Consider the following 23,700-nt stretch of genomic DNA (forward strand, 5'->3'; position numbering starts at 1 on the left):
CATACACCATGAGCACCCTGCCTGCAGTCCTGTTTCCGCCACGGCTGCCTGCTCTCTGACTACAACTCCCATCATGCCCAGCTTACTTTAATGATAAAACCTTCTCAACACTTACTCTGCTGTGGTTTACATTTAAAAAAAAACATGTTCCCGCGTCTAACACGTGAGCTAAAGCCCTATGTGATATGTCTTCATATGTGAACTCTGATGACTGCTACTAATGTAGATGGATTACACCCCAAAGCTTGAAGAAGAGTGTAAGCTCTGTGGGGCAGAAACCTCATTTCATAATGTATTCGTACTATAGTACCCCAAGAAAGTGTGTAGACTACATAGCTTGCTGTATGCCAGCCCCCACTTTTTATAATGAATACATATAGATTTGGCATATTTAATATTTTCTGTGTTGGCACTTGAGGCCTGATGACGTAAGGGAGGCTGAAAGGCTGGAGCGGCGGATCCGGTAAGCGGCGCACGGTGGGGGCTATCGGCCAGCAGCCCACCAGGCATTTGCCCAATGATCCCCCGAATAATGTTATTCTATACTGTATGGTACCGAATGCAGACCTCGCACTGCCCCACATTCATCAATCCTTTATACAAATTAAATATTCAGCAATTTAATATTCATTCATCTTTGAATTAATCTTTGATTCATTGAGACATATTTTTTGGGAGGTTGAATTGTAAATGAGAACGCTTTCCTGCCACTCATTGGCTGCATCAAGGAGCCAATCAGTGTTGAGAATTGTCAGACTACAGAGGAGGAGTGGAGCTGCAGCTTCTCCAAAAGGTTATTATTATTATTATTATTTATTCCTTTTAAAGTAGATTAATGTGCATTATTCTTTGCTGGCGCTACCAGAGACAGTAATTTGTCCCTTTAAATCTGCTACATAGAATAAATACGGGTCTAAATAATACAAAAAATATGCTTTTCACTCCAAGAGGGCTTGTTTCAAGAGCTGTTAATATTCTTAAGTCGATCCCAAGGCGGACTCTTAGAAATTGTTTAATTGTAAGATTTGAAAGAACACGCTTACTTTACCAAGAAGGTAGTAGATAAATGGAACAACCTCCCAGCAGAAGTGATAGAGGCTAATACAGTGAGGGGATTTAAACATGCGTGGGATAGACATACGGCTCCTGAATCTAAGACGAGACCAACAACTGATTAAGGTCTTTGAGCAGGAGAAACGGGGGGCAGACTAGACGGGGGCCGAATGGGGCCGATCTGCCGGTAGATTCTCCGTTTCTATGTCAGCGGCTAATCTGGTCTTTCTAGGACCCAGCAGAGACGTTGTGAGACCAGGAAGTGGCTTGCAGGGCGCTGAGTACATAAAGCGATGATCGCTGCCGCTCGCCACTTACTGGGAGCCGCTTCTGTCTGCCAGATCCGCCGCGCAGGTAAGTGCCCCACCATATACGGCCTAGGAGCTGGCATGGGGGCGATGATGTCATTGGGTGAGGTCACAGATGTGTGCATTTCAAACGTTAATATTTTCTCAAACATTATTCTTATTTATTGTTTTACATAGCGCCATCATATTCTGCGGCGCTGTACAATGGGATTATGCTCGCGGGCTATCATCACAGGTCACTTAAGGGCAGGTACAGCTGCTATGTAATATAGGTCTCCTTAAGGATCCCGAAATATTTAATTCGGGTCTTTTAAGGCTTACAAAATATTATGACCTTGTTTAAAAAGTTACACGTTAACAAATGATGTCATACATACTCACTTCAAATACATTATCATAATCTTGGTGGGAAAAAAAAAGACATTAAAAATAATTACAAATTATAATCTTAAAAAAAAAACTATTTAAAAAATGTTAAAAATAATTACACATAAAAAAAACATTAATAATTTATAATAAGGAAACAAAAATGTTAAAAATAATTGAAAATGCATTTCTTGATGTAAAAATGGTATATTTCTGATCTCTGCTGCTAACTTGCAGTCTTTAAGATGAAGGTTAAAACTTCACAGATTGTGCAATCCCTGTTTCTTCCTTTGTGCAGACGGCTGTCTGTTTTTGCAGCAATGTTTGATACGTGTATAACCTGAGTTTTTTTTTTTTGCTTGTATTTTAAGTTATACATAAAACATTGTATCTACTTTGTCTGTAATCCCAGGGAGCCAGTAATTATTAACCCATTTCACCGTAGGCTGACTTGTAAATAATAGTAGAATCACAGATTCCTAAAATTCTCCAAAAAGAAAAAAATTATGACAGCTCTATCTACAAATATACTTTATTATTATTAAGCAGCATACTCAAAAATCATGGGGTAGAGGGCCCCAAGTTATCTACTGAGGGGGTGGTAGATAAGAGAAACATCCTCCCAGCAGAAGTGGTAGAAGCTAATACAGTGAGGGGATTAAACAAGCATTGGATAGGCATATGGCTCCTGAATCTAAGACGAGACCAACGACTGATTAAGGTTTGTGTCTTTACAGCGGGAGAAGCGGGTGACTAGACGGGGGCCGAATGGGTCTATGTGATGCAGTCGTTGGGTCTCCAACATATCTGGGCCGTGGATCTGGACTCTGAATTCTGGTTTTCTCTCTCACACCGGCGTCACGTTACCTCTTGTTGAAATGGGGACTAATATAATGGAACAATGATAAAAGTGTTGTAACGTAGCCCGTCTTGTGTTACCTGGTGTAATCTAATCAATAGAGCGCAAAACCGTGCCTGTGCTACATGCTTTATTTTCTTAATAATGCCTTTAACCTGCCTCGCTCCCAACTAAAAGAAGCTTTACATTAGAAAGAGGTGGCCAGGCACTGTGCCTGCTGCTGCTGCAAGAGGCCGGTGTTAAAAAACGACAAAGTCCGCCATGTTTTTTATTTTATTTTATTTTTTTTATTACTGGTATCCCTTACTAATAGTCTACAGCCACATATGTGTGTGTAGCACTGTTTTTTTCTAGCCCAGACCACTAGATAAATCTACAAAGCTCTTTTCGTACCTGATACTTGTGTTAAGCAATGGTATATCTTGGTCTTAATCACCCATCAGGACCATCTGAATAGTAATAGTTTAAAGTGACTACATATTGAGTCACACAGTCAGGGCCTAGCGGACAGTGCTGAATATGCATTGCCATGCCCTATTGTCTGTGAAATTACAGTAAATACAGTGCTGTTGGGTTTTTGAGGGGTTAGTGTAACCGGCAGGTGTGTACGTGGTGATGGCTGCCGGATCGCCGACTATTAGAACTCCTTTGGAGAAGCTTCCAGGGCCGTTGATCCCTATAAACTGCATAAACCATGACCTGGGCTGACTGCCGATCCCGACAATTGTTGTCATTGTGAGTCAGGGCTTTTCTTGGGTAGGCCAAAGGTAAGGAGAGCCAGCGAGCAGATTATCCGGCAGGTCTTTATCTGCGTGTCAGTGACACGCGTGGCATGGCCCTCATCCAGGTAAATTAGCGAGCGGCGCGCAGCGATTTGGTTCTCTTACGAATGACTGATAAACAATCCCTGCATTGTTTTATTGTTACGTTGTGTGAATGAATTCCCTAAACCCCAAGTTGTACCACGTTCAATCTAATCTGGAGAAAAGAGCCACGTGCACTTTAATTGTTGAGGAAGAAAATATGATGGACTCATAATATGAAGCCAATGGAAATGCCACCTTATGGGCAACTGATGTGTATGTTTGTGTTTAGTGCAGACTTTGTGAATTCATTCTTCTGTCACCAGTTGTGTTCTCCATGCTTGGTGGCCTCCTGCCATACTGGTGCCAGGACGGTGGCGTGATCCAGCCTAGGACAAATAGTCAATGCTTAAAAGGGAGATCTCTCCCCAACCGGCCAAGCCAGGACAGTCCTTCATGGTGGGGAGAGCATGTATATGAGAGGATGGGGCCATCAGCATGGGGGTCCACAGAGATGGATGGGGGCAAAACATTAGCCCTATCCAAGGGATGAGGCATACACAGCATTGTCAAGTGATTTTTGAGGAACAAGTCCTTTCTCTTGCACCTTCTGCAGATGTCTATGTCAACCATGAGGCTCTTCCTCTCAGACCTAAATGTGGTCCACCTAGTCGGCACTGGTAATATATTTCTGGTATATAGTGTTTAATAATGTACTTTTCCTTAACCTTATTTATTCTGTTTTAGCGATCAACATGTCTTCGACTCCTAATGTACTGATGAGGCTGGTGGCCACCGCTTACTCAGTGGCCGAGAAATCTGGAGTGATTGTCAGGAATATTATGAGTGGTGGAGATCTGGGTATCGTGGAAAAGGTACACGATTTATAGACGCAACTTAAGTCATTTTTCCATATTCCTACCAATTGTTTAGAATGAGATATCAATGTTTGCTTACATCTCTGTACCAGTAAGCAGAGTGCCCATGCGCAAATATATCGTCTTCAATCTCATGAAGCAATACTTGCCTTGATTGATACATTTGTTTGAAGCTTGGAGAATGTATAGCTCATTTTTTTATGTTAAATTATTGCCTGTTGTGTTTCAGTAGGTTGAGCAATAAACTAGGGGGAAAATGTAATAATAATAATTAATAATAAAAATAATAATAATTAACTGGGTATCTTATTTCTTTCAGACCGGGGCAAATGACTTACAGACTGCAGCTGACCGGCTCGTGCAACAAAGTATATGCTCGTCCCTGGCAAAAAAGTTTCCCCAAATAACATTAATTGGAGAAGAGGTGAGATCTCCCACAGGTGGAACGATTCCCGAGTGTTCTAGATTGACCAAGCATTGGGTAACCCCCTAAAATGCGTGGAACCTCGGGTCTAGAGTCAGACCTTGAAAAAACGATTCGTTTTAAACCCTAAAGCATCAAAAAATCGCTAAATGCTAAAGTTTTGAAAATGGTTCAGGAGCCCCAAAGATATTTTAGTCAATAATCTGGTATTCTTGTACCTTATACCTTATATTTGGATGTTTCCTAATGGGTGTATATACGCTATTGTTCAAATGTTGGGGGGCACTTGGCAATATCCTTCTTTTTTCCATTAAAATAAAATAAAATGGATGAGAACTCCAGCGCAGACGGGGTTAATGTTCTAAATGACTATTGTAGCTGGAAATGGCTGATTTTTAATGGAATCTCTTCATAGGCGTACAGAGGCCCTTTATCACTCCCATCACTCCTGTGTTCCAATGGCCCTTTATCACTCCCATCACTCCTGTGTTCCAATGGCCGTTTAACACTCCCATCACTCCTGTGTTCCAATGGCCCTTTAGCACTCCCATCACTCCTGTGTTCCAATGGCCCTTTATCACTCCCATCACTCCCGTGTTCCAATGGCCCTTTATCACTCCCATCACTCCTGTGTCCCAGTGGCCCTTTATCACTCCCATCACTCCTGTGTCCCAATCGCCCTTTATAACTCCCATCACTCCTGTGTTCCAATGGCCCTTTATCACTCCCATCACTCCTGGGTTCCAATGGCCCTTTATCACTCCCATCACTCCTGGGTTCCAATGGCACGTTGTGTTCGCTGATCCAAGTTTAAGAGTAAAAGGCTAATTTAGAAAACCCTTTTGTAATTATGTTACCAGCCAGAAAATGTCTTGTTTTCTATGGAAACAGCTGAGTGACCCCAAACTTTTGAACAGTGTATATCATAATATTTGTGCACCTATTCCCCTTTTTGTCTTACATTTTCTTCATTATTTAAGTTCTACATCCACCTATTTGCGGATAATAATTAATAATAATGATAAAAAATTGTAACTGGTATTAAGAAATCTGTAACTTTTCATAGGACCTTCCGTATGAAGAAGTAGAAGACGGACTCATTGAATTGGGGCAATCCGAGGACGTTCTAAAATATCCCTGTCCGCCTCAATATACTAACATCAAAGAGGAAGAGGTAAGCTGATTGCACGGAGATGATTTCATTATTCCCCCTGATGGACGATGGCAATGAACGGCAAATAATTTTCTGGCTTCGAAAAAATAATAATAATAATAATAATAATAAAAAAAAATATATATATATATATATATCTCAACATAAAGACAATGATCAGATACTTCTAATCTGAAGCTCTAACAGCAAGTTAAAGAGTATTAATCCCAGATACGGTATCTTGATGTAGTATCCCGGCATTCAGAGGCAGAGTCCATAAGATAATGTATAAGGTTCATTCCCCTCAATGACTTCAGGACATACAGATTAGCAAAATGAGATCACTAATGATCACTGGCCTTGCTTCTTTTATGGTTACTCCACTTAATCCTTTGATTGTCTAGAATACTTGGATTGTCTATAAGATATTAACCCTCATTAATGCCCCGCAGAGCAATGTCGACCAAGGAAAGCAGCGAAATAAGCTTTACATTAATGGCAACGTTCATACATAGACAGAGTTTGAATATAAGCCTAGATGAGTCTGAATCTGTAGAACGAATATATCTGAGACCTTTTTAGATTATTTAATGGATTCGCCGCCCTAGGTCTAGACCGGTATACACCATAGTAGGTTTAACCATTTTCAATCTGTCCAACTTTAAGCTTTAAATGTATTAAATATAAATATATTTTAAAATGCGTATTAAATGAATGATGTGCTTTTGTTCTTCAGCTGGTGGTATGGGTAGACCCCCTGGATGGAACTAAAGAATATACAGAAGGTTGGTTTACAATGCTTTGCGTTTTTAAAGGGTTAAAGTATAGGTGTCAGGCTAAATGCTGATAGTAGGAATAGTGAGGTCACAAGTCCCCCCCCCCCAAAAAAAAAAAAATAGAGGGGGGGGAATGTTTTCTAAAAATGAATTTAAAAGAAAACCCAACATAAAATGGACTGGTGTGTTATTGTGTATTGTGACCTTCATGGGCTGCGTGTGCAAATTACATATATGTACGGCGACACCTATTGGACAAATTTACTAAGGGGGATTGGGAGCTTTTAGGAAAAATATTCAGTTTAAAGGGACACTCCAGCACTTTAAAGCAAATGATAGCTGTGTGCTCCCTTCAAATTTTCGTGGCGTCCCTTCTGCAAATGCATGGAGGGAAACTGCAGAACACGCAGGGACTGTCGTGTAGAACTGGCGAGCCAGTTAGCACCCCCCGCTGATCCGGCCAGGGGGCTTCAGCCAAGTGAGAAGGCAGCATCGGCCCATCTTCTTGCACAATGCATTAAGCATGGCCTTGTCTCTTCGCTTCTGTAGGGCTCCTGGATCATGTAACAGTCCTGATCGGGATTGCATATGAAGGAAAGGCCATCGCTGGGGTGATAAACCAACCTTATTATAACTACCAGGTAAGCCCTGTTAATAGCCAGGGGTAGAAAAAAAAAACAGGAAAGCTGGGGTAGGTGGCAAGGCTCGTGGTGCCTGTGAGGTATTTACTGACATGTCTGCCACTGCTTTGAACTCCTACCCTTGTATATGTTTCGAAGGGCACCTGTCTGTGCCTGTGTGTTTCTCTCGGCCAAGGAGGAGAAAGAAAGTCCAACCAAGCTGCCCAGTAATAAAATGGCCCCGGGGACATTTGTGTGTCGGTCCCGTCTAAAACTCGCATGTATCTGTCCTGGCCCCGGGCCCAGACTGGCCATTGGCAGATTGGGAGCTACAGCGTGCAACCAGGTATATTCTTCGGGAGCAGAAAAAAGTAGTTTGTGGCCGCGCGTATCCACACTGACAGTGTCATCATATACCTGGGAACTCTCCGGGAGCGGCGTCGTGGCACGCCACTCTCCCTACCCACCTCCCCATTATAAATACCGTCCACCGACGTCAGTGGGACCCCCCTACCGCATCCCACAAGGGGGCTGTCGGTACCGGGAGACAGAAAGTTCCCAGGTATGATCATCCGCCACATTGTATCCGGTCATTATGGAAATGTTGTTGTACGTCCTCCCCCTGGTGGCCACAAGAGGAATTACAAATAAAATACCAGTATATAAAAATAGGTTCAAGCATTGATCTAATTCCATTAATATTATTATTGATTGTTTTAAATAGCGCCATCAAATTCCGTAGCGCTGTACAATGGGTAATACAGGGCAATTTTGACCACCCTTTGACTATATTTAAAAATGCAGATAATACTTTGGCCATGGTTGGCTTTTTCAATGTTTTCTCCTCTTTTAATGCTACTCCTTGTTCTTTCCTCTCCATTCTCTTCCCTTTCTTCTGTCTTCCTATAACCGGTAGATGTCAGGAGGCCGTCGCCTGGTAAGTGAAGCAGAGGGAAACGCTTCTTGGATTTAAGGGAGAGTGAAGCCAGCGGAATACGCTTCACTCATTCCTGAAAGCAATGAGGGCATAAATGCTTTTTTAATGATTATCTACAACCCGACGTGTCCGTGGGGCAAACGGCTTAATGTTTCGTCGTGTTTCTACAGGCGGGCAACGATGCCGTGCTGGGAAGAACGATTTGGGGCGTCCTGGGCGTCGGAGCGTTTGGGTTTGAGCTGAAGGAAGTGCCCGATGGGACACACATTATAACCACCACTCGCTCTCACAGCAGCAAACAGGTGAACGACTGCATCGCCGCCATTAACCCGGATAAAGTCATCCGCGTCGGAGGAGCCGGAAACAAGGTGAGTGCGAAAGGGCGGCTCAAAAAACTAATAATAAAAGAAAAATAATATTAATAATAAAAAATAATATTAAATCCATACTCAAGGTTCCAATTCAGCCGCATCTACTCTGCACAATTTTCCTGATGTGGAGATTCAGACCTTAATCAGTCATTGGTCCCATCTTGAATTCCGGGAGCATATCCCTATCCCATGCATGTTTAAATTCCCTCACTGTATTACCCCCTACCACTTCTGCTGGGAGGCTGTTGCATTTATCTACCACCTTCTCAGTTAACCAAAACTTCCTTTTAGTTCATGCAGGGATGGAGTACTTTTTAATTTTCGTCATTGTGTGTTACATTGTACTAAATATCGTCTGCAGATCATCCAGCTCATCGAAGGCCAGGCGTCCGCGTACGTCTTTGCCAGTCCTGGTTGCAAGAAATGGGACACGTGTGCGCCAGAGGCGATTCTGCATGCGGTGGGAGGTGAGTCCATGTAACCACTGATCAGCTTTTCATGATCTCGTTCTATAGCTTTCGTGTCATTGACCTGCAGCAGCTTAACCATTGCTCTGCCAGCGTAGGATCATGTAACTGATCATGTAAGTTACCGTGGGAACAGGGCCCTTCATTCCTCTTGTATCTGTAGGTCAATAGTTGTATTGTACTTGTCGTCATCTGTAACCTCTTCATCTTTGTACAGCGCTGCGATATCTGTCGGTGCTTTATAATAATATTTATATAATAATATGAAAGGGTAGATGCTGCTATCGATAATACCCCAAAATAGAGACGACAGAATAGAGATGATTTGGCCAAACACATCTCTCACATGGGACATAACTGGGGGGGGGGTGTTGCAAAGACCCCTTATATACATTTTTCAGGGTTTTTTTTTTTTTTTTTTTGCACATGTCCCAATGAATTTTTATAAATGTAGATATATTTTTATTTAATATCATAAAAATGTTGCGGAAAAATTAGGATTTGGCTTGTTGATGGTAGGGGTGGGATGGCATTCTGGCCGCCATTACCCCTTCGCTGGTTCACCTCTTCAGAACATGAGGCTCCGAGGAGATCCGTCCCTCCTGCTGGCCATTTTGGGGGAGGAAGGGAGATATTGCAAATCCCCTTTGGACCTGGGGGGGGGAAAAGTGTGGCTCTTCCACCAAGAGCTTGGCGCCCATCCCCGCTTTACATTCTCATCGGACGTTCTGCGCCTCGGGCTGAAATTAAAATCGCGGGGTTTCCATTGTGCTAAACCTTTAGGGTGTTGGCTGCTTTACTGACAAAACTACTGCACTCAATCCCATGATCCTCAGCCAACCAGGATTTACGGCTTCCCTTTGTAGTCTCGAGAATAAAGCCGTCCAAATGACTTTAGTAACTTAAATGCCAAAAACAAGCAGAACCCCAAGTAGCGCTAGAACATCGCTGAGCTCGGCATTAACGACAAAAACGTCATATTTATATATTTATATCCTTGCATAAATAAACTGAGCCACTTGATTTCTCGAGAAAATACTTTTTGATCTATACATTGTGCAAGCCAATCGGCAAGCACAATGTACAGATATAGATATTGTAATATTTCATAATTTTTTTAAATAGTTTTTACCCCTTTTTGTTTTTTATTTATGCTGCGTTCTTGCTGTGTCCGCACGTGATGTTATACTGTTCCTTTGTTTTTATTCCTTCGTTTTTGTTCCTTCTGCTCGGTATTTTGTAGGCAAACTCACCGATATCCATGGAAACCCATTTGAGTACCAGAAGGATGTGAAACACATGAATTCAGCCGGAGTCCTTGCAGCCCTCAGGAATTTCAACTACTACGCGTCCCGTGTGCCAGACTCCGTGAAGCAGGCTCTGGTACCTTAATGGAGACCCACCCCCCGCCATTTTATTTTTTTTATTTCTAGTATCAGATTAAAAAAAGTTTTCAAAAATATTTGCTGTTTTTCTCTCTAACGTTCTAGTTTTTGTAAAATACGTGTTTAGGCCTCTGAGCATCAGCCATTTGTATGAGTTATCTGAGCCCCGATCTACTAAACAAATACTTATCATACTGCCTGTGGGAAAAACCAGAATGGCTCAGTCTTAATCACCCAGCTGGAAACTGACTAATGAAAGTCTATGGAGGAAGGGACTTCGTTAGCATTGCCATAAAGCATCAGCTCAGTGTGGTGTTCACCAGGGAAAGTCACCCAAAATATCACATGACTGACAGCAATGGCGGCCTCCAAGTCTGCGGACAAAGAGTTTATTGGAACAAAATGAGATAAAACCAGGTTTCTGTTGGTGACATTACTGTATACATCGCTGGGGGTGGGTGGGTATATTACTGTATACAGCGCTGGGGGGGTATATTACTGTATACAGTGCTGGGGGGGTATATTACTGTATACAGTGCTGGGGGGTTGCTACTGTATACAGCGTGGGGGGGATGTCATGATATGATCAAAAAATGGTATCTGAAAAAAACAATATATAACTTGGGTGGGTTCACTAAATGGGTGAGGAAAAAATTACATCTAAACATGATGTCCTTAGGGGACATGGTCCTTAAGGGGTTAATATGTAAAAACAAAGTGTTCAGATTTAATTTACTATCTGTAATGTTATAACATATTTGTTCAGTGCAGTTTCTGGAATAAGCCCTGTAATCAGAATGAGTTATTGCATCATTTATGTCACTGTTCCTTTAAAGGATCTGCTGCCTGGGTTAGCTATAAATATCCCGTTCTATATACTAGAGACAAAACTACACTCTGAAATGTGTCTCCAATTTCGTTGGACGACATCGGCGGAAAAAAGGGCCATACGAAAATGAGTCCACCGAGATCCCAGAAGATTACGTGACATGCTTTAAGGATGTTGCCCCCCCAAAAAACATCACCTTGGGCTAAACATTTAGACACTATGATGTATTCGGGTCCAGAGACTCTTCCCCATCAAAATAAACCCCTGCACTGCAGACAATATGATTCAATGAGCGAAGAAACTTCACACAACAAAATAAAATCTACACGAGCCTTATCTGCACCCTCATTTAATCAATACTAAATGATGAAACGTATCGCCCAGGCCTGCCCGAACTTAAGATGCCGCCTTGCCGTACCAGCACGCACTTCCAAGCTGTCACGATGACTCCTTGTACCTTGAAAACCGCTGAATGCCCATACTTTAAATGGTGACTTCCCTTAAGTGAATCTGTTCCTGCCCAAAACAATGATGGCCGTCAACTCAGCCCTCGGAAGTCCTGAGAGTAGTGGGCGTGGCTAGCCTGGCAGAAGGCTCTGCTGTTTTGCTGTGAACCGGAAGTTGCTCTTTCTCATTCAGTCGGGAGCTTCGTGGCAGCCCCTGGGATCAACATCAGCGGCGGAATGGCGCTCACCCTCACCTTCAGCAACGGCGGCCCCCCACTCGGTAATGGCAGCTTACTGCCCCTGCTTGTGTCTCATGCCCCCACCTCATTGCTGGCTCAGTAGCGTCATTGCACTCCGTATACTCAGGCTTGGGGCATTTCACATGTGACAGCCCTGTGTGCTGGGAGCCATGTTTCTTTATGGCAGCTTGTCTCATATGGGTCTCTTTTTGCTATATTACTCACTGTGTCCCCCTAGCTGTATATTGCCCCATTCACCTCTCTGGGGCAAATCATCCAAACACTAGTGCTTTCCTTATCTATAATCAGAGGTTAAGGTGAGATCCCTTTATAATCCGTTTCATCACAGAGCTGGCGTCTCCCTGGCCCAGCATGTTGTATCGTTTCTAAGATGCTGGTGAAGGTTAAGAGGAAGCAGCCAGCATCTGGAGCAGCATGGAGGAGAGAAGGGGGGTGATAGAAATAGTTAAATACTTAAAGAGATTTAACAAAGTACAGGAGTTTATTTCAAGGCAGGAGAAATGTTACAAGAGATCCTAATATAATACTAGAAGCTTAGATGGAATGTAAGGGAGTTTTACTTTTCTGAGAGGGTGGTAGATAAATGGAAGAGCCTCCCAACCCAAGTGGTAGATACTAATACAGCGATAGGATGTAAACATGCATGGGATAGGCATATGGCTCCTGAATCTAAGACGAGACCAACGACCGATTAAGGTTTGAGTCTTTACAGCCGGAGAAACGGGCAGACTAGATGGGGGCTGAATGGGGCCGATCTGCCATCAGATTCTATCTTCCATTGCATTTAAAGTCTGTAGGGATATTCTGGATAAAAACATACCCCGTTTAGTGAATCGAGCCTGCGTTGGTTTCGCATGCGTTTGTACAGCTGGCTCGGTTGCGTTTCTAAGGGCTGCTGTCATCGTGTAGGGAGTGTCTGAGCGTCTCGTGTTTATACGCTCTCCCCGTATTGTCTGTTTTATAAAGAAAAGTGTACGTTAATGGCTCGCCTTCCGCTGTCATCCCTGAGATAATACTTTGATCTTTACAAAGTACCTTTTTACCCCAGTCTTGAACTCTATTTAATCTCTACCTCTAAGCTCAGGACTGAAAGGGTTAAGGACCTTGCAGGTAAGTGCTTATTATTCCCAGGGCGCTAGCGATGGATGTATTAAGGGATTTTATACTGCTAGTGGTAGTTTGCATTCTATATGTATTCCAGACAGTTGTACAATAAATAACTAATACCACAATTTTAATATTGACTTATATTCTGCTTTTAAGACTCAGATCTTAATCAGTCGTTGGTCCCGTCTTAGATTCAGGAGCCGGATGTCTATCCCGCGCATGTTTAAATCCCATCGCTGTATTACCCTCTACCGCTTCCCGAGTCTTAAAATTGGTGCTTGATGGTAAACTGTAATACGTCTGACCTCACGTTAGTAATATGATGTCATGATGATGTCATACTGTTGTCAGGTGGATAATAGTAGACATGTTATGCTGATTATTATTCCGAATATTATTATTTGTATTATCGCCTAAAACGGATAAATGAGATCTGATATAGTTTTTAAATATTATTATACTGCCTGTGGGAAACAATAGAATGGCTCAGTCTTAAATACTCTGCCTGACTAATGAAAGTCCATGGAGGAGCGGACTTCATTAGCATTGCCATAAAGCCTTAGCTCAGTGTGGTGTTTGTGCTGGGAGAGTCAACCAAAATATCACATGGAGTTTATTGGAGCAAAATGAGATAAAAACCCGACATTACTGTATACAGGGGTGGGGGTTACGTTTACAGTGCAAGGGGTGGGGGGCTGTATCGTATACAGTGCTGGAGGTTATGCTCAAGGAGAAAAATATATTTTTCCTCCTCTTTAAAATAATTCCGGAGACGGGATGATGTAGAATGGAACCGATAAGCCAGATCTGATGAATTCACTTTGATCGCATTTGGCGTTTCTATATCCGGTCATCGTTACTTTCCTCCTGCGAGCATCGATCTGAACACAATTAATTGGCCATCTAATGCATAATACATCCCGGCTGAGCGTCCTGAGAGTCGGCCAAGTCACGCTTTTGCGTTTGCTAATGGACTTTCTCTGAATCCTTTCTTGTTATTGCATCGCGTGATTCAGATGGAAGTTACAGGCAGCTTGCATCAGCTCCCCAACCGGCTTTGATGGAGCTCTGGGCGGAATAATTACTGATGGCATTCAGAGGATTATGTGGAATCTTTTTTTTTTTTTTTTTGGATAAAACCTTATTTTTAATTACATTTTTTTTTATTTTTTTTTTTACAAAAAAAAAAATCCCCATTGTAATAGCGATTCCTTCTTTGGGGGGGACACTGTAATCAAAGTGTAATATCAAACCCTCCAAGTAAAAGCCGGGGGGGTCTTCACTTGAGAGTGATTGATTACTTGACAGGGGTAAGCCGGTGCTCTGTGTCCCGTTTTACTACGACTGATAAACAAGATATCGGTATTTTTTCAGCCCTCTTTCTGGACTTTTTGAGTGGGTGGCCACCCCTGTTTGGGTATCTTGGGTCATTTTCTTACATCTCCAGTCTCTCCGTTGCTATTTTGGTAACCCTCTTCCTTAAGGGGTGCTCCAGCCATCGTAGGCACTTTTGCCACGCAGTCCCTTTAAGTTTTTGTGTGGTCCGTTTTCGAAATGCATGAACAGATTCTACAGAACCCCCCCCCAAATACATTTGCGCCCCCCCAAGCTAATTACCCTGCTGGAGATGCATTCGGGTGAATGGATATGGTCTGTAATTCGATGTGGCTGATGGCGGTTTGCATTCTCTGTACCGTGAATTAACTGATATTGAATTGTAATATTGATCTGTATTCTCTAATGGTCCGTAGTCACTAAATAGGACACAATTCATATTTTCTATGCAGCGCTGTATTGAGCTTTTTTTTCTTAAAGGGACACTGTCCTGTTTAATCGCGGGCCACGATGTACTGCTTACGGTAGAGAATGGCAACGTATCCTCTTTACCGAAAATCCATCCATGTTCCCGCATTTTTTTTTCTGCCTTTTTTGATGATGTGACCCCCTGCCTGTCCAGTTTCTTAGTGATTAAAAAAAAAACCCTTAACTTAAAACTATACGACGCCATCTCCACATCTCCGCAATATAACTCTCCTTGGTTTTGATTGTATGTTCCTTTGATCTTGAACAAGGCTAAGAGCATTACCTTTTAGTAATAGAAGTATTTTACCCAATGGAACTTCCCCTTTAATATGTATCGGGTTGGGAAAGAATCCCGTCGCTATCCTGAGTTCCTTGAGAGCGAAACAGCCGGGGCTTAAGTGTTCTCTTCGCAGAGCCGGAGAGGTTGGCAGCCGGTCAGTAATGAGATGCAATGAAGAGAAACGGATGCGGGGAAGCTGGGGCTCTTTTTAAAGGGACGACTCTGCTTTATTATTATTATCATTATTGTTGTTGTTGTTTAGGTGGGGATGTCGGAATAAGATTAATGGCGACTTTCATGGGCCAGCCGCCGTCACTTTGTTAGTAGTTCAGGGTCACCCCGCTTCAGCTTCTCTGTCAGACTTTCTCCTTCGTACACAAATTTTCAAAAGCTCTCTGAAAGCTTGGAGAAACATACAAGCTTTCTTCCTAACACTCTCAGCCAGCATCCTGATCGAGTCATCTGAACGGCCAACAACCTCTACAGGTCATCCGGACCCAACCAACTCATCCCCATCCAAGCCGTCCTCTCCTACTGTTCCCCCTCAACCACCAACTGGATTGTAAGCTCCCAGGATCAGGGACCTCTTCTCCTGTTGCCCCAGTTTGTAATTTTAAGTTATTTTACTGACTCTGTGGAAACAGCGCTACGGAATCTGCTGGCGCAATATAAATCAATGCAATGTCCTGTATGCCCGGGACTCAAGACTTGTCTCCATCCAAAAGCCCAATGCTCCTTAGATTCAGACAACCAAGCCTCTCCTGCTCAGCAATCCCCATGCGCATGATGCTAACCGCCAGCCTGCTCCATAGTTGGCCAACACAGGAGTTCCAGAGAGTCCTAAAGAGTCCCTCTATGAACAAAGCTTTCACTCCCTGCAGACAAATCTGGAGAGAAGCAGCGGACGGAGGATGTACAGTTACAGCTCTGGAGCTGCAGCTTTCTATAAAGAACTTAAAAAGCACTTTAGACATTATCCGAGCCCAATCTACTAGACAAACACCCGGACTCCTCCTCATACTGCCTGTGGTTGGGGTAAAAATAGAATGACTCGATCTTAATCATCCAGCCAAGCACTGACTAATGGAAGTCTATGGAGGAAGGACCTCATTAGCATTGCCATAAAGCATCAGCTCGGTGTGGTGTTTGACCCGGGAAAGTCACCCAAAATATCACATGACAATGGCTGCCTCCAGGTTTTTGTCAGCACTAGCCTACATTGCTGTATATTGTGATGGACGAGGCTATTTTTGAGACAGGACCAATCTTAAGAATTTATCTTTAGGGTACAAATATTTTGATAAGCGTTGATCAGGCATGATATAGAAATTTAATTTTTTGTAGCAATTTGTTTGCCCCCCCCAAAAACATTATTATTATTTATTATCTTTGCTACTTTGACCCCAGATTAATCTGTTTGTTTGTTTGTTTGTTTGTAGCTGTCCAGTGGATCCTGGAACACCTGAAAGGCCGAATACAGATCAGCGTGGAGGAAGGGAAAGAGACCGTCCTTCGAGCGGCAGAGTAAGCGATCCTCTCCCTCCTGTTTTATTATGTTAGGATCGGCCACTTTCTGCTCAGTGTCCTCAAACGGGGCCTGTCGGGGAACCTCCGGCCCTCAGATGCTTTCGTTAGGATGATTGTCGAGTTGCAGGTTGGATAATGTCTCGTAGATTCTAAACGACTAATTGTAGCTCCCGCTAGGGTCGTTCAAGACTCTAAATACGCGGGTTCATTTGAGCCATTAAGTAGTCCGGCCCCTGCTTTTGGTAATCTGGTGAAACTGAACAGTGAATTTGGTAAAATATTGACATGCTTGTATCCTATCATGTTTTTTATATATATATATATTTATATATTTTTTTTTTTTTAGCGGTGTCTCATTCACCGATGTGACCTCCATCATCCGATACCTGGCCAGAGTCGTTCCCGATGCCGGATTATTTGGATCCAATCTAATGGAGCAGACAGAGGTATGAACATCTAACCCGTGGACAGAGGCGGCTCTTGAACGGTCGTGGAGCTGCAGCTTCCCTGATTTTCAGCCGTCGTACGGCTGAGCAGAACCATGGCGGTTCTAGATCCCCCAAGAGCTTGAGTGCGGAATCTTTAATACGATGTCTGGATTTAGGGCTTGATATATTGTCAGAGCTGCTACTTAGATCAATTTACCCTTTCCTTACTAGACAGGTATTGTCTCATGCATTATAGGGAGTTAAATAAAATTTTGTTACATAAAAAAAAAAACATCCAAAAAAGTCATAATTCGGCAAGAAAATTTGCGTTGCTGCCTTGTTGTAAGATATTTGTGATGCCAGCTTTACTGAACAATTGTATAAAGTAAATGGTCTGCTATGACAATGCACGTGTATATAGGAAAGGGTTACTTCTATAACTAATAGGAGGGTTTATAGGGGATGATGGGAAATTAAGGAATATTTGCTGGAAAAATATAAATGTAAATAAAAAATTAAATATGACATAATAATGGCCCGCAAGCAGTAGGTGGTGGCTTATCCGATATGTCGCCTTTTTATTTAATCATTTAATTTAAATTTTTTGTTTGTTTTTTGGTACACCTGATAACGCGCATTAGGAATTGGCAGAAAAGAAAGCACGTTTGGCAGTTTTCCCCGCTGTTTCTCTTTAAGCAGGGAGGGGGGATACAGTTAGATCAGGGAGGCTCTCTTTTTGGGAAGCGCGCGGGGATATTTATACTCCTGCCACGTCGGTTCAGCTGCTGGAATCCTTCCCCGGCCCCGGCCGATCACAAAGGTCTTTAGATAACGGCAACCGCTATTTACAGCGCTTTATAGTCCTGCTGGATCCGTATAACATTTATCGTTGCTCCAGAATTGCCCAGTTTTTTTTAACCCTTTCGGCGTCAGCCATGAACATATCAGACAACTTTATATGTCCTATGTGGTGGCGCTATGGAGGCTCTTATCTGCAATATCTCCTTCTCTTCTAAATCATATTAGATACATTTACTAAGGAGTCTGGGTTTTTATGAAAATTACTTTATTTTTCGCTGGGGGAGCGAATGGAGGAGACTTTTTTTTATTTTTTTGTACTTTTTTCACTATATCCTGTGATGTGGTGCAAGTTTTAAAAAAAAAAAATAGATTAAGCTGCCCTAAAATATTTGTATACAGAAACTGTAAAATATAGAAAAACAATGAAAATTGGCGTGGCGCTCAAAGGGTTAAAGATGGGCAATTATATGCTTGATAATGGTCTGTTTCTATTTACGTTAAGAGATGCTTCACCTCTGTTTGAACAATCAGTCCCCACTTTGTCGCCCACTTTTAAGTTTGTAATGTCCAAAAACAACATTTTCGTCACTCGAACCCCCCCCGAAAGGATCAGTAATGCAAACAGCGATTCCTCTTCTAGCTAAATGAATGATATTTCACCCTAAAAAAGTGTGATAGTCGGTCCTCTTGCCTTTACCTTTTGTGCTGATCTGCTGTGGACGCGCACAACGCTGCTGCTTCTCACCTGGCGGCACGGCTGGCGGTTTCTTCAATGCTTTATCTGCGACAAAATGTTTACGTCGTCCAAATTGTCTGGCTTTCAGTAAAACGTGCTTTGAGCCTTACGGCTAATTCTCTTGCCGTTCTCAGATAAACCACTGGATTGAGTTTAGCCGAACGAAGCTGCAGGAAAAGTCCTCGTATCAAACAGGCCTCCAAGAACTCAACCACAGCCTCTCTCTCCGCACGTACCTGGTGGGGGACGTCGTGACCTTGGCCGACATCAGCGTCTTTTCAGCTTTGGAAGGTATAAGGGAAACCGTATTAATAAAATGTAACTCGGATTTAGTAACTTTAGTATAAATGTGGACCGGTGACCCAGGTCTGGTCTATATAGTCCGGACCCTACGAAGGTCGATCAACACAATCCGTGTTATACACAGACACACAGTATACAACAGTATATTTGCATCACTTCACGAATGCAACCGCAATATACAGTAATATAAAACCTATATAACCCCAAAAGCTTGCAATCCATTATGCTTCCGATAAAGGTTTATCTTTACCAAATTGTGAGCTCTGCAGGGCAGGAATCTCCTTTCCTAGTGGCTGCGGTACACCGATATGTTACATGTTCTGCTGATTTGGGTCTGTCTTCACGTGTTCTTCTACCTTTCTTCACCCAGCATCCAGCGAATGGCAAGCATTGGTGAAAGGGAACAAGGCTCCCGTCAATGTCAGACGCTGGTACACCTTCCTGGAGCACGGGCTGGCGGCATCCGGCGCGATCCGTTTCACTGCGGTAAGAGAAGAGTACACAGAAGCATAGAACTTTATGGTAGATGAGAACCATATGTGCCATTTTTACCCCTTGCTGTGAAGACCTTAACCCTTTGCGGTCCTGTGTCAGAATATATCTGACAAAATATTTTACCACTTGTGGTTCAACGTTGGATTTCCTAGTGGCCACTAGATGTCGCTGTTGTAAGGCAGAATTATCCATACTATCAGTAGAGTGATTCTGAATGTGATTTTAGCGATGAAGACGATTAAAGAAAAGTTTCATACCATGAAAAATATAGAGACCAACATAATATATTGTTTTAGAATATTATTTATTAATTGCTTTGTAGTTATAAGAATATATAACTGTGTAACTGTTCTGTACGAAAATTAAATTGGACCTGCCCGACGCGCTTAGTTAATATTTATTGGACCGCAAAGGGTTAATCAGTCCTTGGTCTCTACTTTCACCCATAAGCCCATCCATCCAGATTTAAGTATCTAGAAGATGGCACCAAAAAGTTAAATGCTATTTGGCTAGATATTGGGTACCATGGAAGCTTGGCTCCTGGGATGTTACCAGAGCGAAGTATAATGCTATTGGGATCATATAAAATCAGTAGAATAAGCTCAGACTTTATTTGCAAACACACGTATTACATATATGTATCTACGTGTGTATATATTATATATATAATATATATAATTTGTAATTTTTTTTTCTTTTTAAGCCCCCAGAAAAGAAGAAGGATGTCGGCAAATTTGTCGAGCTCCCAGGTGCTGAAATTGGGAAGGTCGTGGTGAGGTTCCCACCTGAGGCCAGTGGGTAAGTGGGGATCATTTTCCCAGAATCCTCTGCATGCAAGAGCGAAGGAATATAAATCACGGCACTCTATTTGAACAATTTGATGTAAAATAGGTCCCCCACTAAAGAAACATATCATAATGAAGCGCACGTCTCAGACTGAGCCCCTGTGCGCTGCACTGTTACGTTCAGGCAGCGTGGAATGGGCTCTATTGTTCCGCGTTGACCTTTTGTATTGTTTAATAGTAATGGTTGTTAGTAAGGATCTGTTAGACAATCTTTGCCACCGTTGTTTCTTAAGGTATCTGCACATCGGACATGCAAAGGCTGCCCTTCTCAACCAGCATTACCAAGTCAACTTCAAAGGGAAGCTCATCATGAGATTTGACGACACCAATCCCGAAAAAGAGAAGGAAGATTTTGAGAAGGTAATAAAGATGGGTTTTTATCGTTTCAATGTTTTCCTCTCTATCTCTTTCTTAAAGAGCAGGAGTTTACTATCGTATGGAACTATTTAAACTCAACTTCATAAAGATATATATTTTATTTATTTTAAATCTAGTTCTAAAACTCTAAAAAGTTTTAATCAGGGTACCTCTAACTATCCACCCAATTCATTTATTTTATATGTAAATAATTTATATATTGGTTATAGCTGTTAATTTAAATATTTACATTCTGCATGTGTAGTTAATATTGGGTAAAATATGTGATTTTGCATTATTTTTTTTTTTGCAGGTTATTCTGGAAGATGTTTCGATGCTCCAGATCAAGCCAGATCAGTTCACCTACACCTCGGATCACTTTGAAACCATCACAAAATATGCTGAGAAGCTCATCGCAGAAGGGAAGGCGTACGTGGACGACACGCCAGCCGAACAGATGAAAGCCGAGCGTGAACAGAGAGTGGAGTCTAAACACAGGAGCAACTGTACGTTTGATGGTGTTGAAAGCCGGGCGAATAAGGCTCTGGTCCTCAAGGGCCGTAGACGCATGAAGATTACGAGTGATGCATAATGAGAATATGTGAAATCCATAGAGACTGGTTCTATACTGTATAAAACACCCTAGCCAAACTGTGCCAGTGTAGGCATAGACCCCTTGTGCCCACCTTTGTAGGCATAGACCTCTTATACCCTCAGGCACCAGATCTAATTGTGCACTTCCGTAGATTTTGTGGGGTAACAACTAGCTCCCCGTCCATAGGCCATGCCGGAGTTACAGGGCACCAAGACTTGCCTTTGTAACAGTTCTGCACCTCAAAGAGCTATACATTTTATCGACAGGTTCTACTGTAATTATGGGCCTTCATATTTGATAGTAACCATGGCTACAGGTTAAAATAAGCAAAATATATCCAACAAATATAACAAGTATAGACTCCAGTCCAAAACTAAAGATAATTTCTATATCTATCTATAGCTGTAGAAAAGAACCAGCAAATGTGGGAGGCAATGAAGAAGGGGACAGAGTACGGTCAGACATGCTGCCTACGAGCCAAGATCGACATGAACTCCAACAACGGCTGCATGCGCGACCCCACGCTATTCCGCTGCAAGACCCAGCCACATCCACGGACCGGGAACAAATACAAGTGGGTCCAGCTTTGTCTTTTACGCTACGTGGGATAATTGTATCCCTAAAGGTTGCGTGACGGCCCAGCCTTATCTACTGCCATTTTTTTGCAGCATATATCCCACGTATGACTTCGCCTGCCCCATCGTGGACAGCGTGGAGGGCGTCACTCACGCTCTGAGAACGACCGAGTACCACGACAGGGATGAGCAGTTCTACTGGATCATCGACGCGTTGGGGATCCGGAAGCCGTACATCTGGGAGTACAGCCGGCTGAACCTCAACAACACGGTGCTCTCAAAGCGGAAGCTCACCTGGTTCGTCAATGAAGGACTCGTGGATGGCTGGTACGTGGCTCACAAATTAGGGGCTTCATCCCGGACGCATTTTATCCCCATAGAAGCAAAAACAATAAAATGAAGTGCAATCTTATGGTTAAAATCAGCCAACTATGCAGTTTGTTAAATTGGGCTGTGTAATCCATAGATATATTCAAATAAATCATCTTTCATTTCCTTTCTTTGCATAACCGCATGTACTAAGATAGGAACAAGCTCCCAGTCCATGTATATAAAATTACTGGTCCGGGGCCGGCATCTGTATATCTTATTCTCTCTCTCTCACAGGGATGATCCCAGGTTCCCGACGGTGCGTGGCGTCCTGCGACGAGGAATGACCGTGGAGGGGCTGAAACAGTTCATTGCAGCTCAGGTTGGCATTTGTTAAAATGGGTCGGACTCTAGAATATCCTACGTTCCCCTTCGCATGTCTGTCTTCATGTTCATTTTAATTCATTATTTGCCGTGTGAAGGATGGCAAAACCATGTTATTACCTGTCATCTGAGAATATTAGCTTACTTCATACCCAGCTTTCTCTTCCCATCATAGATTTTTGCATATGTCTAGCCTTATTAATAAAACAAGTAACGTAATAATGTATTATTTTTAGGGCTCGTCTCGCTCGGTTGTGAATATGGAATGGGACAAGATCTGGTCCTTTAACAAAAAGGTATGTAAGACACTTTGGAAAATAGTTAGAATATAGTTGTCTGTGTTCTCTCTGATTTGGGTTATACATCTGATCCGCGGTAAATTGGGGGGGGGGGTTTGTCTCAACTGTTACCGAACTAAAACACCTATGGCCCTTGATCGGGTTGGCAAGCGTCATGGGAATTACAATTCGGCAACACCTGGGGCCTTTCGGGATGGCTGCCCGTGATGTTAATGCTTTTCCCCGAATACCGCCGCGATCTCTGACTTGCGTGACCGATTTTTAACCTGTGGGACAGAACTTGGCTTGATTTTGATCTGAAACCTCTGCATTTCATTTCTCTGCTTTCAAGCTGCGAGCTATCTGTAAGAAGGTATTAACCAATCAATGCTGTTTTTTATTATTTTTCTTGTTCGCCTTTGGCAAATAGCTTACAGTTCTGTAAGCATACATAGCTTAATCCATTGTTATTCAGCTTAAAAAAAAACACAATCACATTGCTTTAGTTCTGGAACATATAATCACAGCACAGCCCATTAATCTGTATATTAATATACTGAGGTGCATTCACTGTAGCATCGAGGGGTTTAATAGAGGGAAAGTCCCATAAAAAATCTTATTGAGCATAACCCCCAGCGCTGTATACAGTAATATAACCCCCCAGCGCTGTATACAGTAATATAACCCCCCAGCACTGTATACAGTAATATAACACCCAGCGCTGTATACAGTAATATAACACCCAGCGCTGTATACAGTAATATAACACCCAGCGCTGTATACAGTAATATAACCCCCCCCAGCGCTGTATACAGTAATAGAGGTCAACATTGGGAGGAACCTGGTTTTATCTAATTTTATTCCAATAAACTCCCTTTATCTGCAGACCTGGAGCCGCCATTGCTGTCAGTCATGTGATATTTTGGGTGACTTTCCAGGCTC

General features: G+C 42.6%; 2 protein-coding genes across 3 annotated transcripts in view; both read left to right on the forward strand.

Annotated features, from left to right (window-relative positions):
* Window positions 1-1,315: 1,315 nt before the first annotated feature.
* BPNT1 (3'(2'), 5'-bisphosphate nucleotidase 1) lies at window positions 1,316-10,485 on the forward strand. Of its 2 annotated transcripts, XM_053459657.1 has the most exons (10): window positions 1,316-1,407; window positions 4,137-4,264; window positions 4,587-4,691; window positions 5,758-5,865; window positions 6,581-6,629; window positions 7,170-7,261; window positions 8,157-8,177; window positions 8,348-8,545; window positions 8,910-9,015; window positions 10,259-10,485. In XM_053459657.1, the coding sequence occupies exons 1-10, from the start codon at window positions 1,347-1,349 to the stop codon at window positions 10,405-10,407; spliced, it is 1,017 nt and encodes a 338-aa protein (XP_053315632.1). In that variant the 5' UTR covers window positions 1,316-1,346; the 3' UTR covers window positions 10,408-10,485. The 2 variants fall into 2 exon arrangements, with proteins under 2 accessions (XP_053315632.1, XP_053315633.1); XM_053459658.1 differs by lacking the exon at window positions 8,157-8,177 and having other exon boundaries at window positions 10,259-10,484.
* A 1,351-nt stretch (window positions 10,486-11,836) lies between these two features.
* The window catches only part of EPRS1 (glutamyl-prolyl-tRNA synthetase 1), a 34,683-nt gene continuing 22,819 nt past the window's right edge, over window positions 11,837-23,700 (forward strand). Inside the window, exons 1-12 of the mRNA XM_053459662.1 lie at window positions 11,837-11,955; window positions 16,565-16,649; window positions 16,999-17,098; window positions 18,752-18,908; window positions 19,291-19,406; window positions 20,119-20,213; window positions 20,494-20,620; window positions 20,931-21,123; window positions 21,615-21,786; window positions 21,881-22,114; window positions 22,394-22,478; window positions 22,717-22,776. Coding sequence (XP_053315637.1) covers window positions 11,913-11,955; window positions 16,565-16,649; window positions 16,999-17,098; window positions 18,752-18,908; window positions 19,291-19,406; window positions 20,119-20,213; window positions 20,494-20,620; window positions 20,931-21,123; window positions 21,615-21,786; window positions 21,881-22,114; window positions 22,394-22,478; window positions 22,717-22,776 — 1,467 coding nt within the window. The 5' untranslated portion in view covers window positions 11,837-11,912. The remainder of the gene's footprint in view (window positions 11,956-16,564; window positions 16,650-16,998; window positions 17,099-18,751; window positions 18,909-19,290; window positions 19,407-20,118; window positions 20,214-20,493; window positions 20,621-20,930; window positions 21,124-21,614; window positions 21,787-21,880; window positions 22,115-22,393; window positions 22,479-22,716; window positions 22,777-23,700) is intronic.

This window comes from Spea bombifrons, chromosome 3, assembly GCF_027358695.1.
Source record: "Spea bombifrons isolate aSpeBom1 chromosome 3, aSpeBom1.2.pri, whole genome shotgun sequence".
NCBI classification, from domain to species: Eukaryota; Metazoa; Chordata; class Amphibia; order Anura; family Pelobatidae; genus Spea; species Spea bombifrons.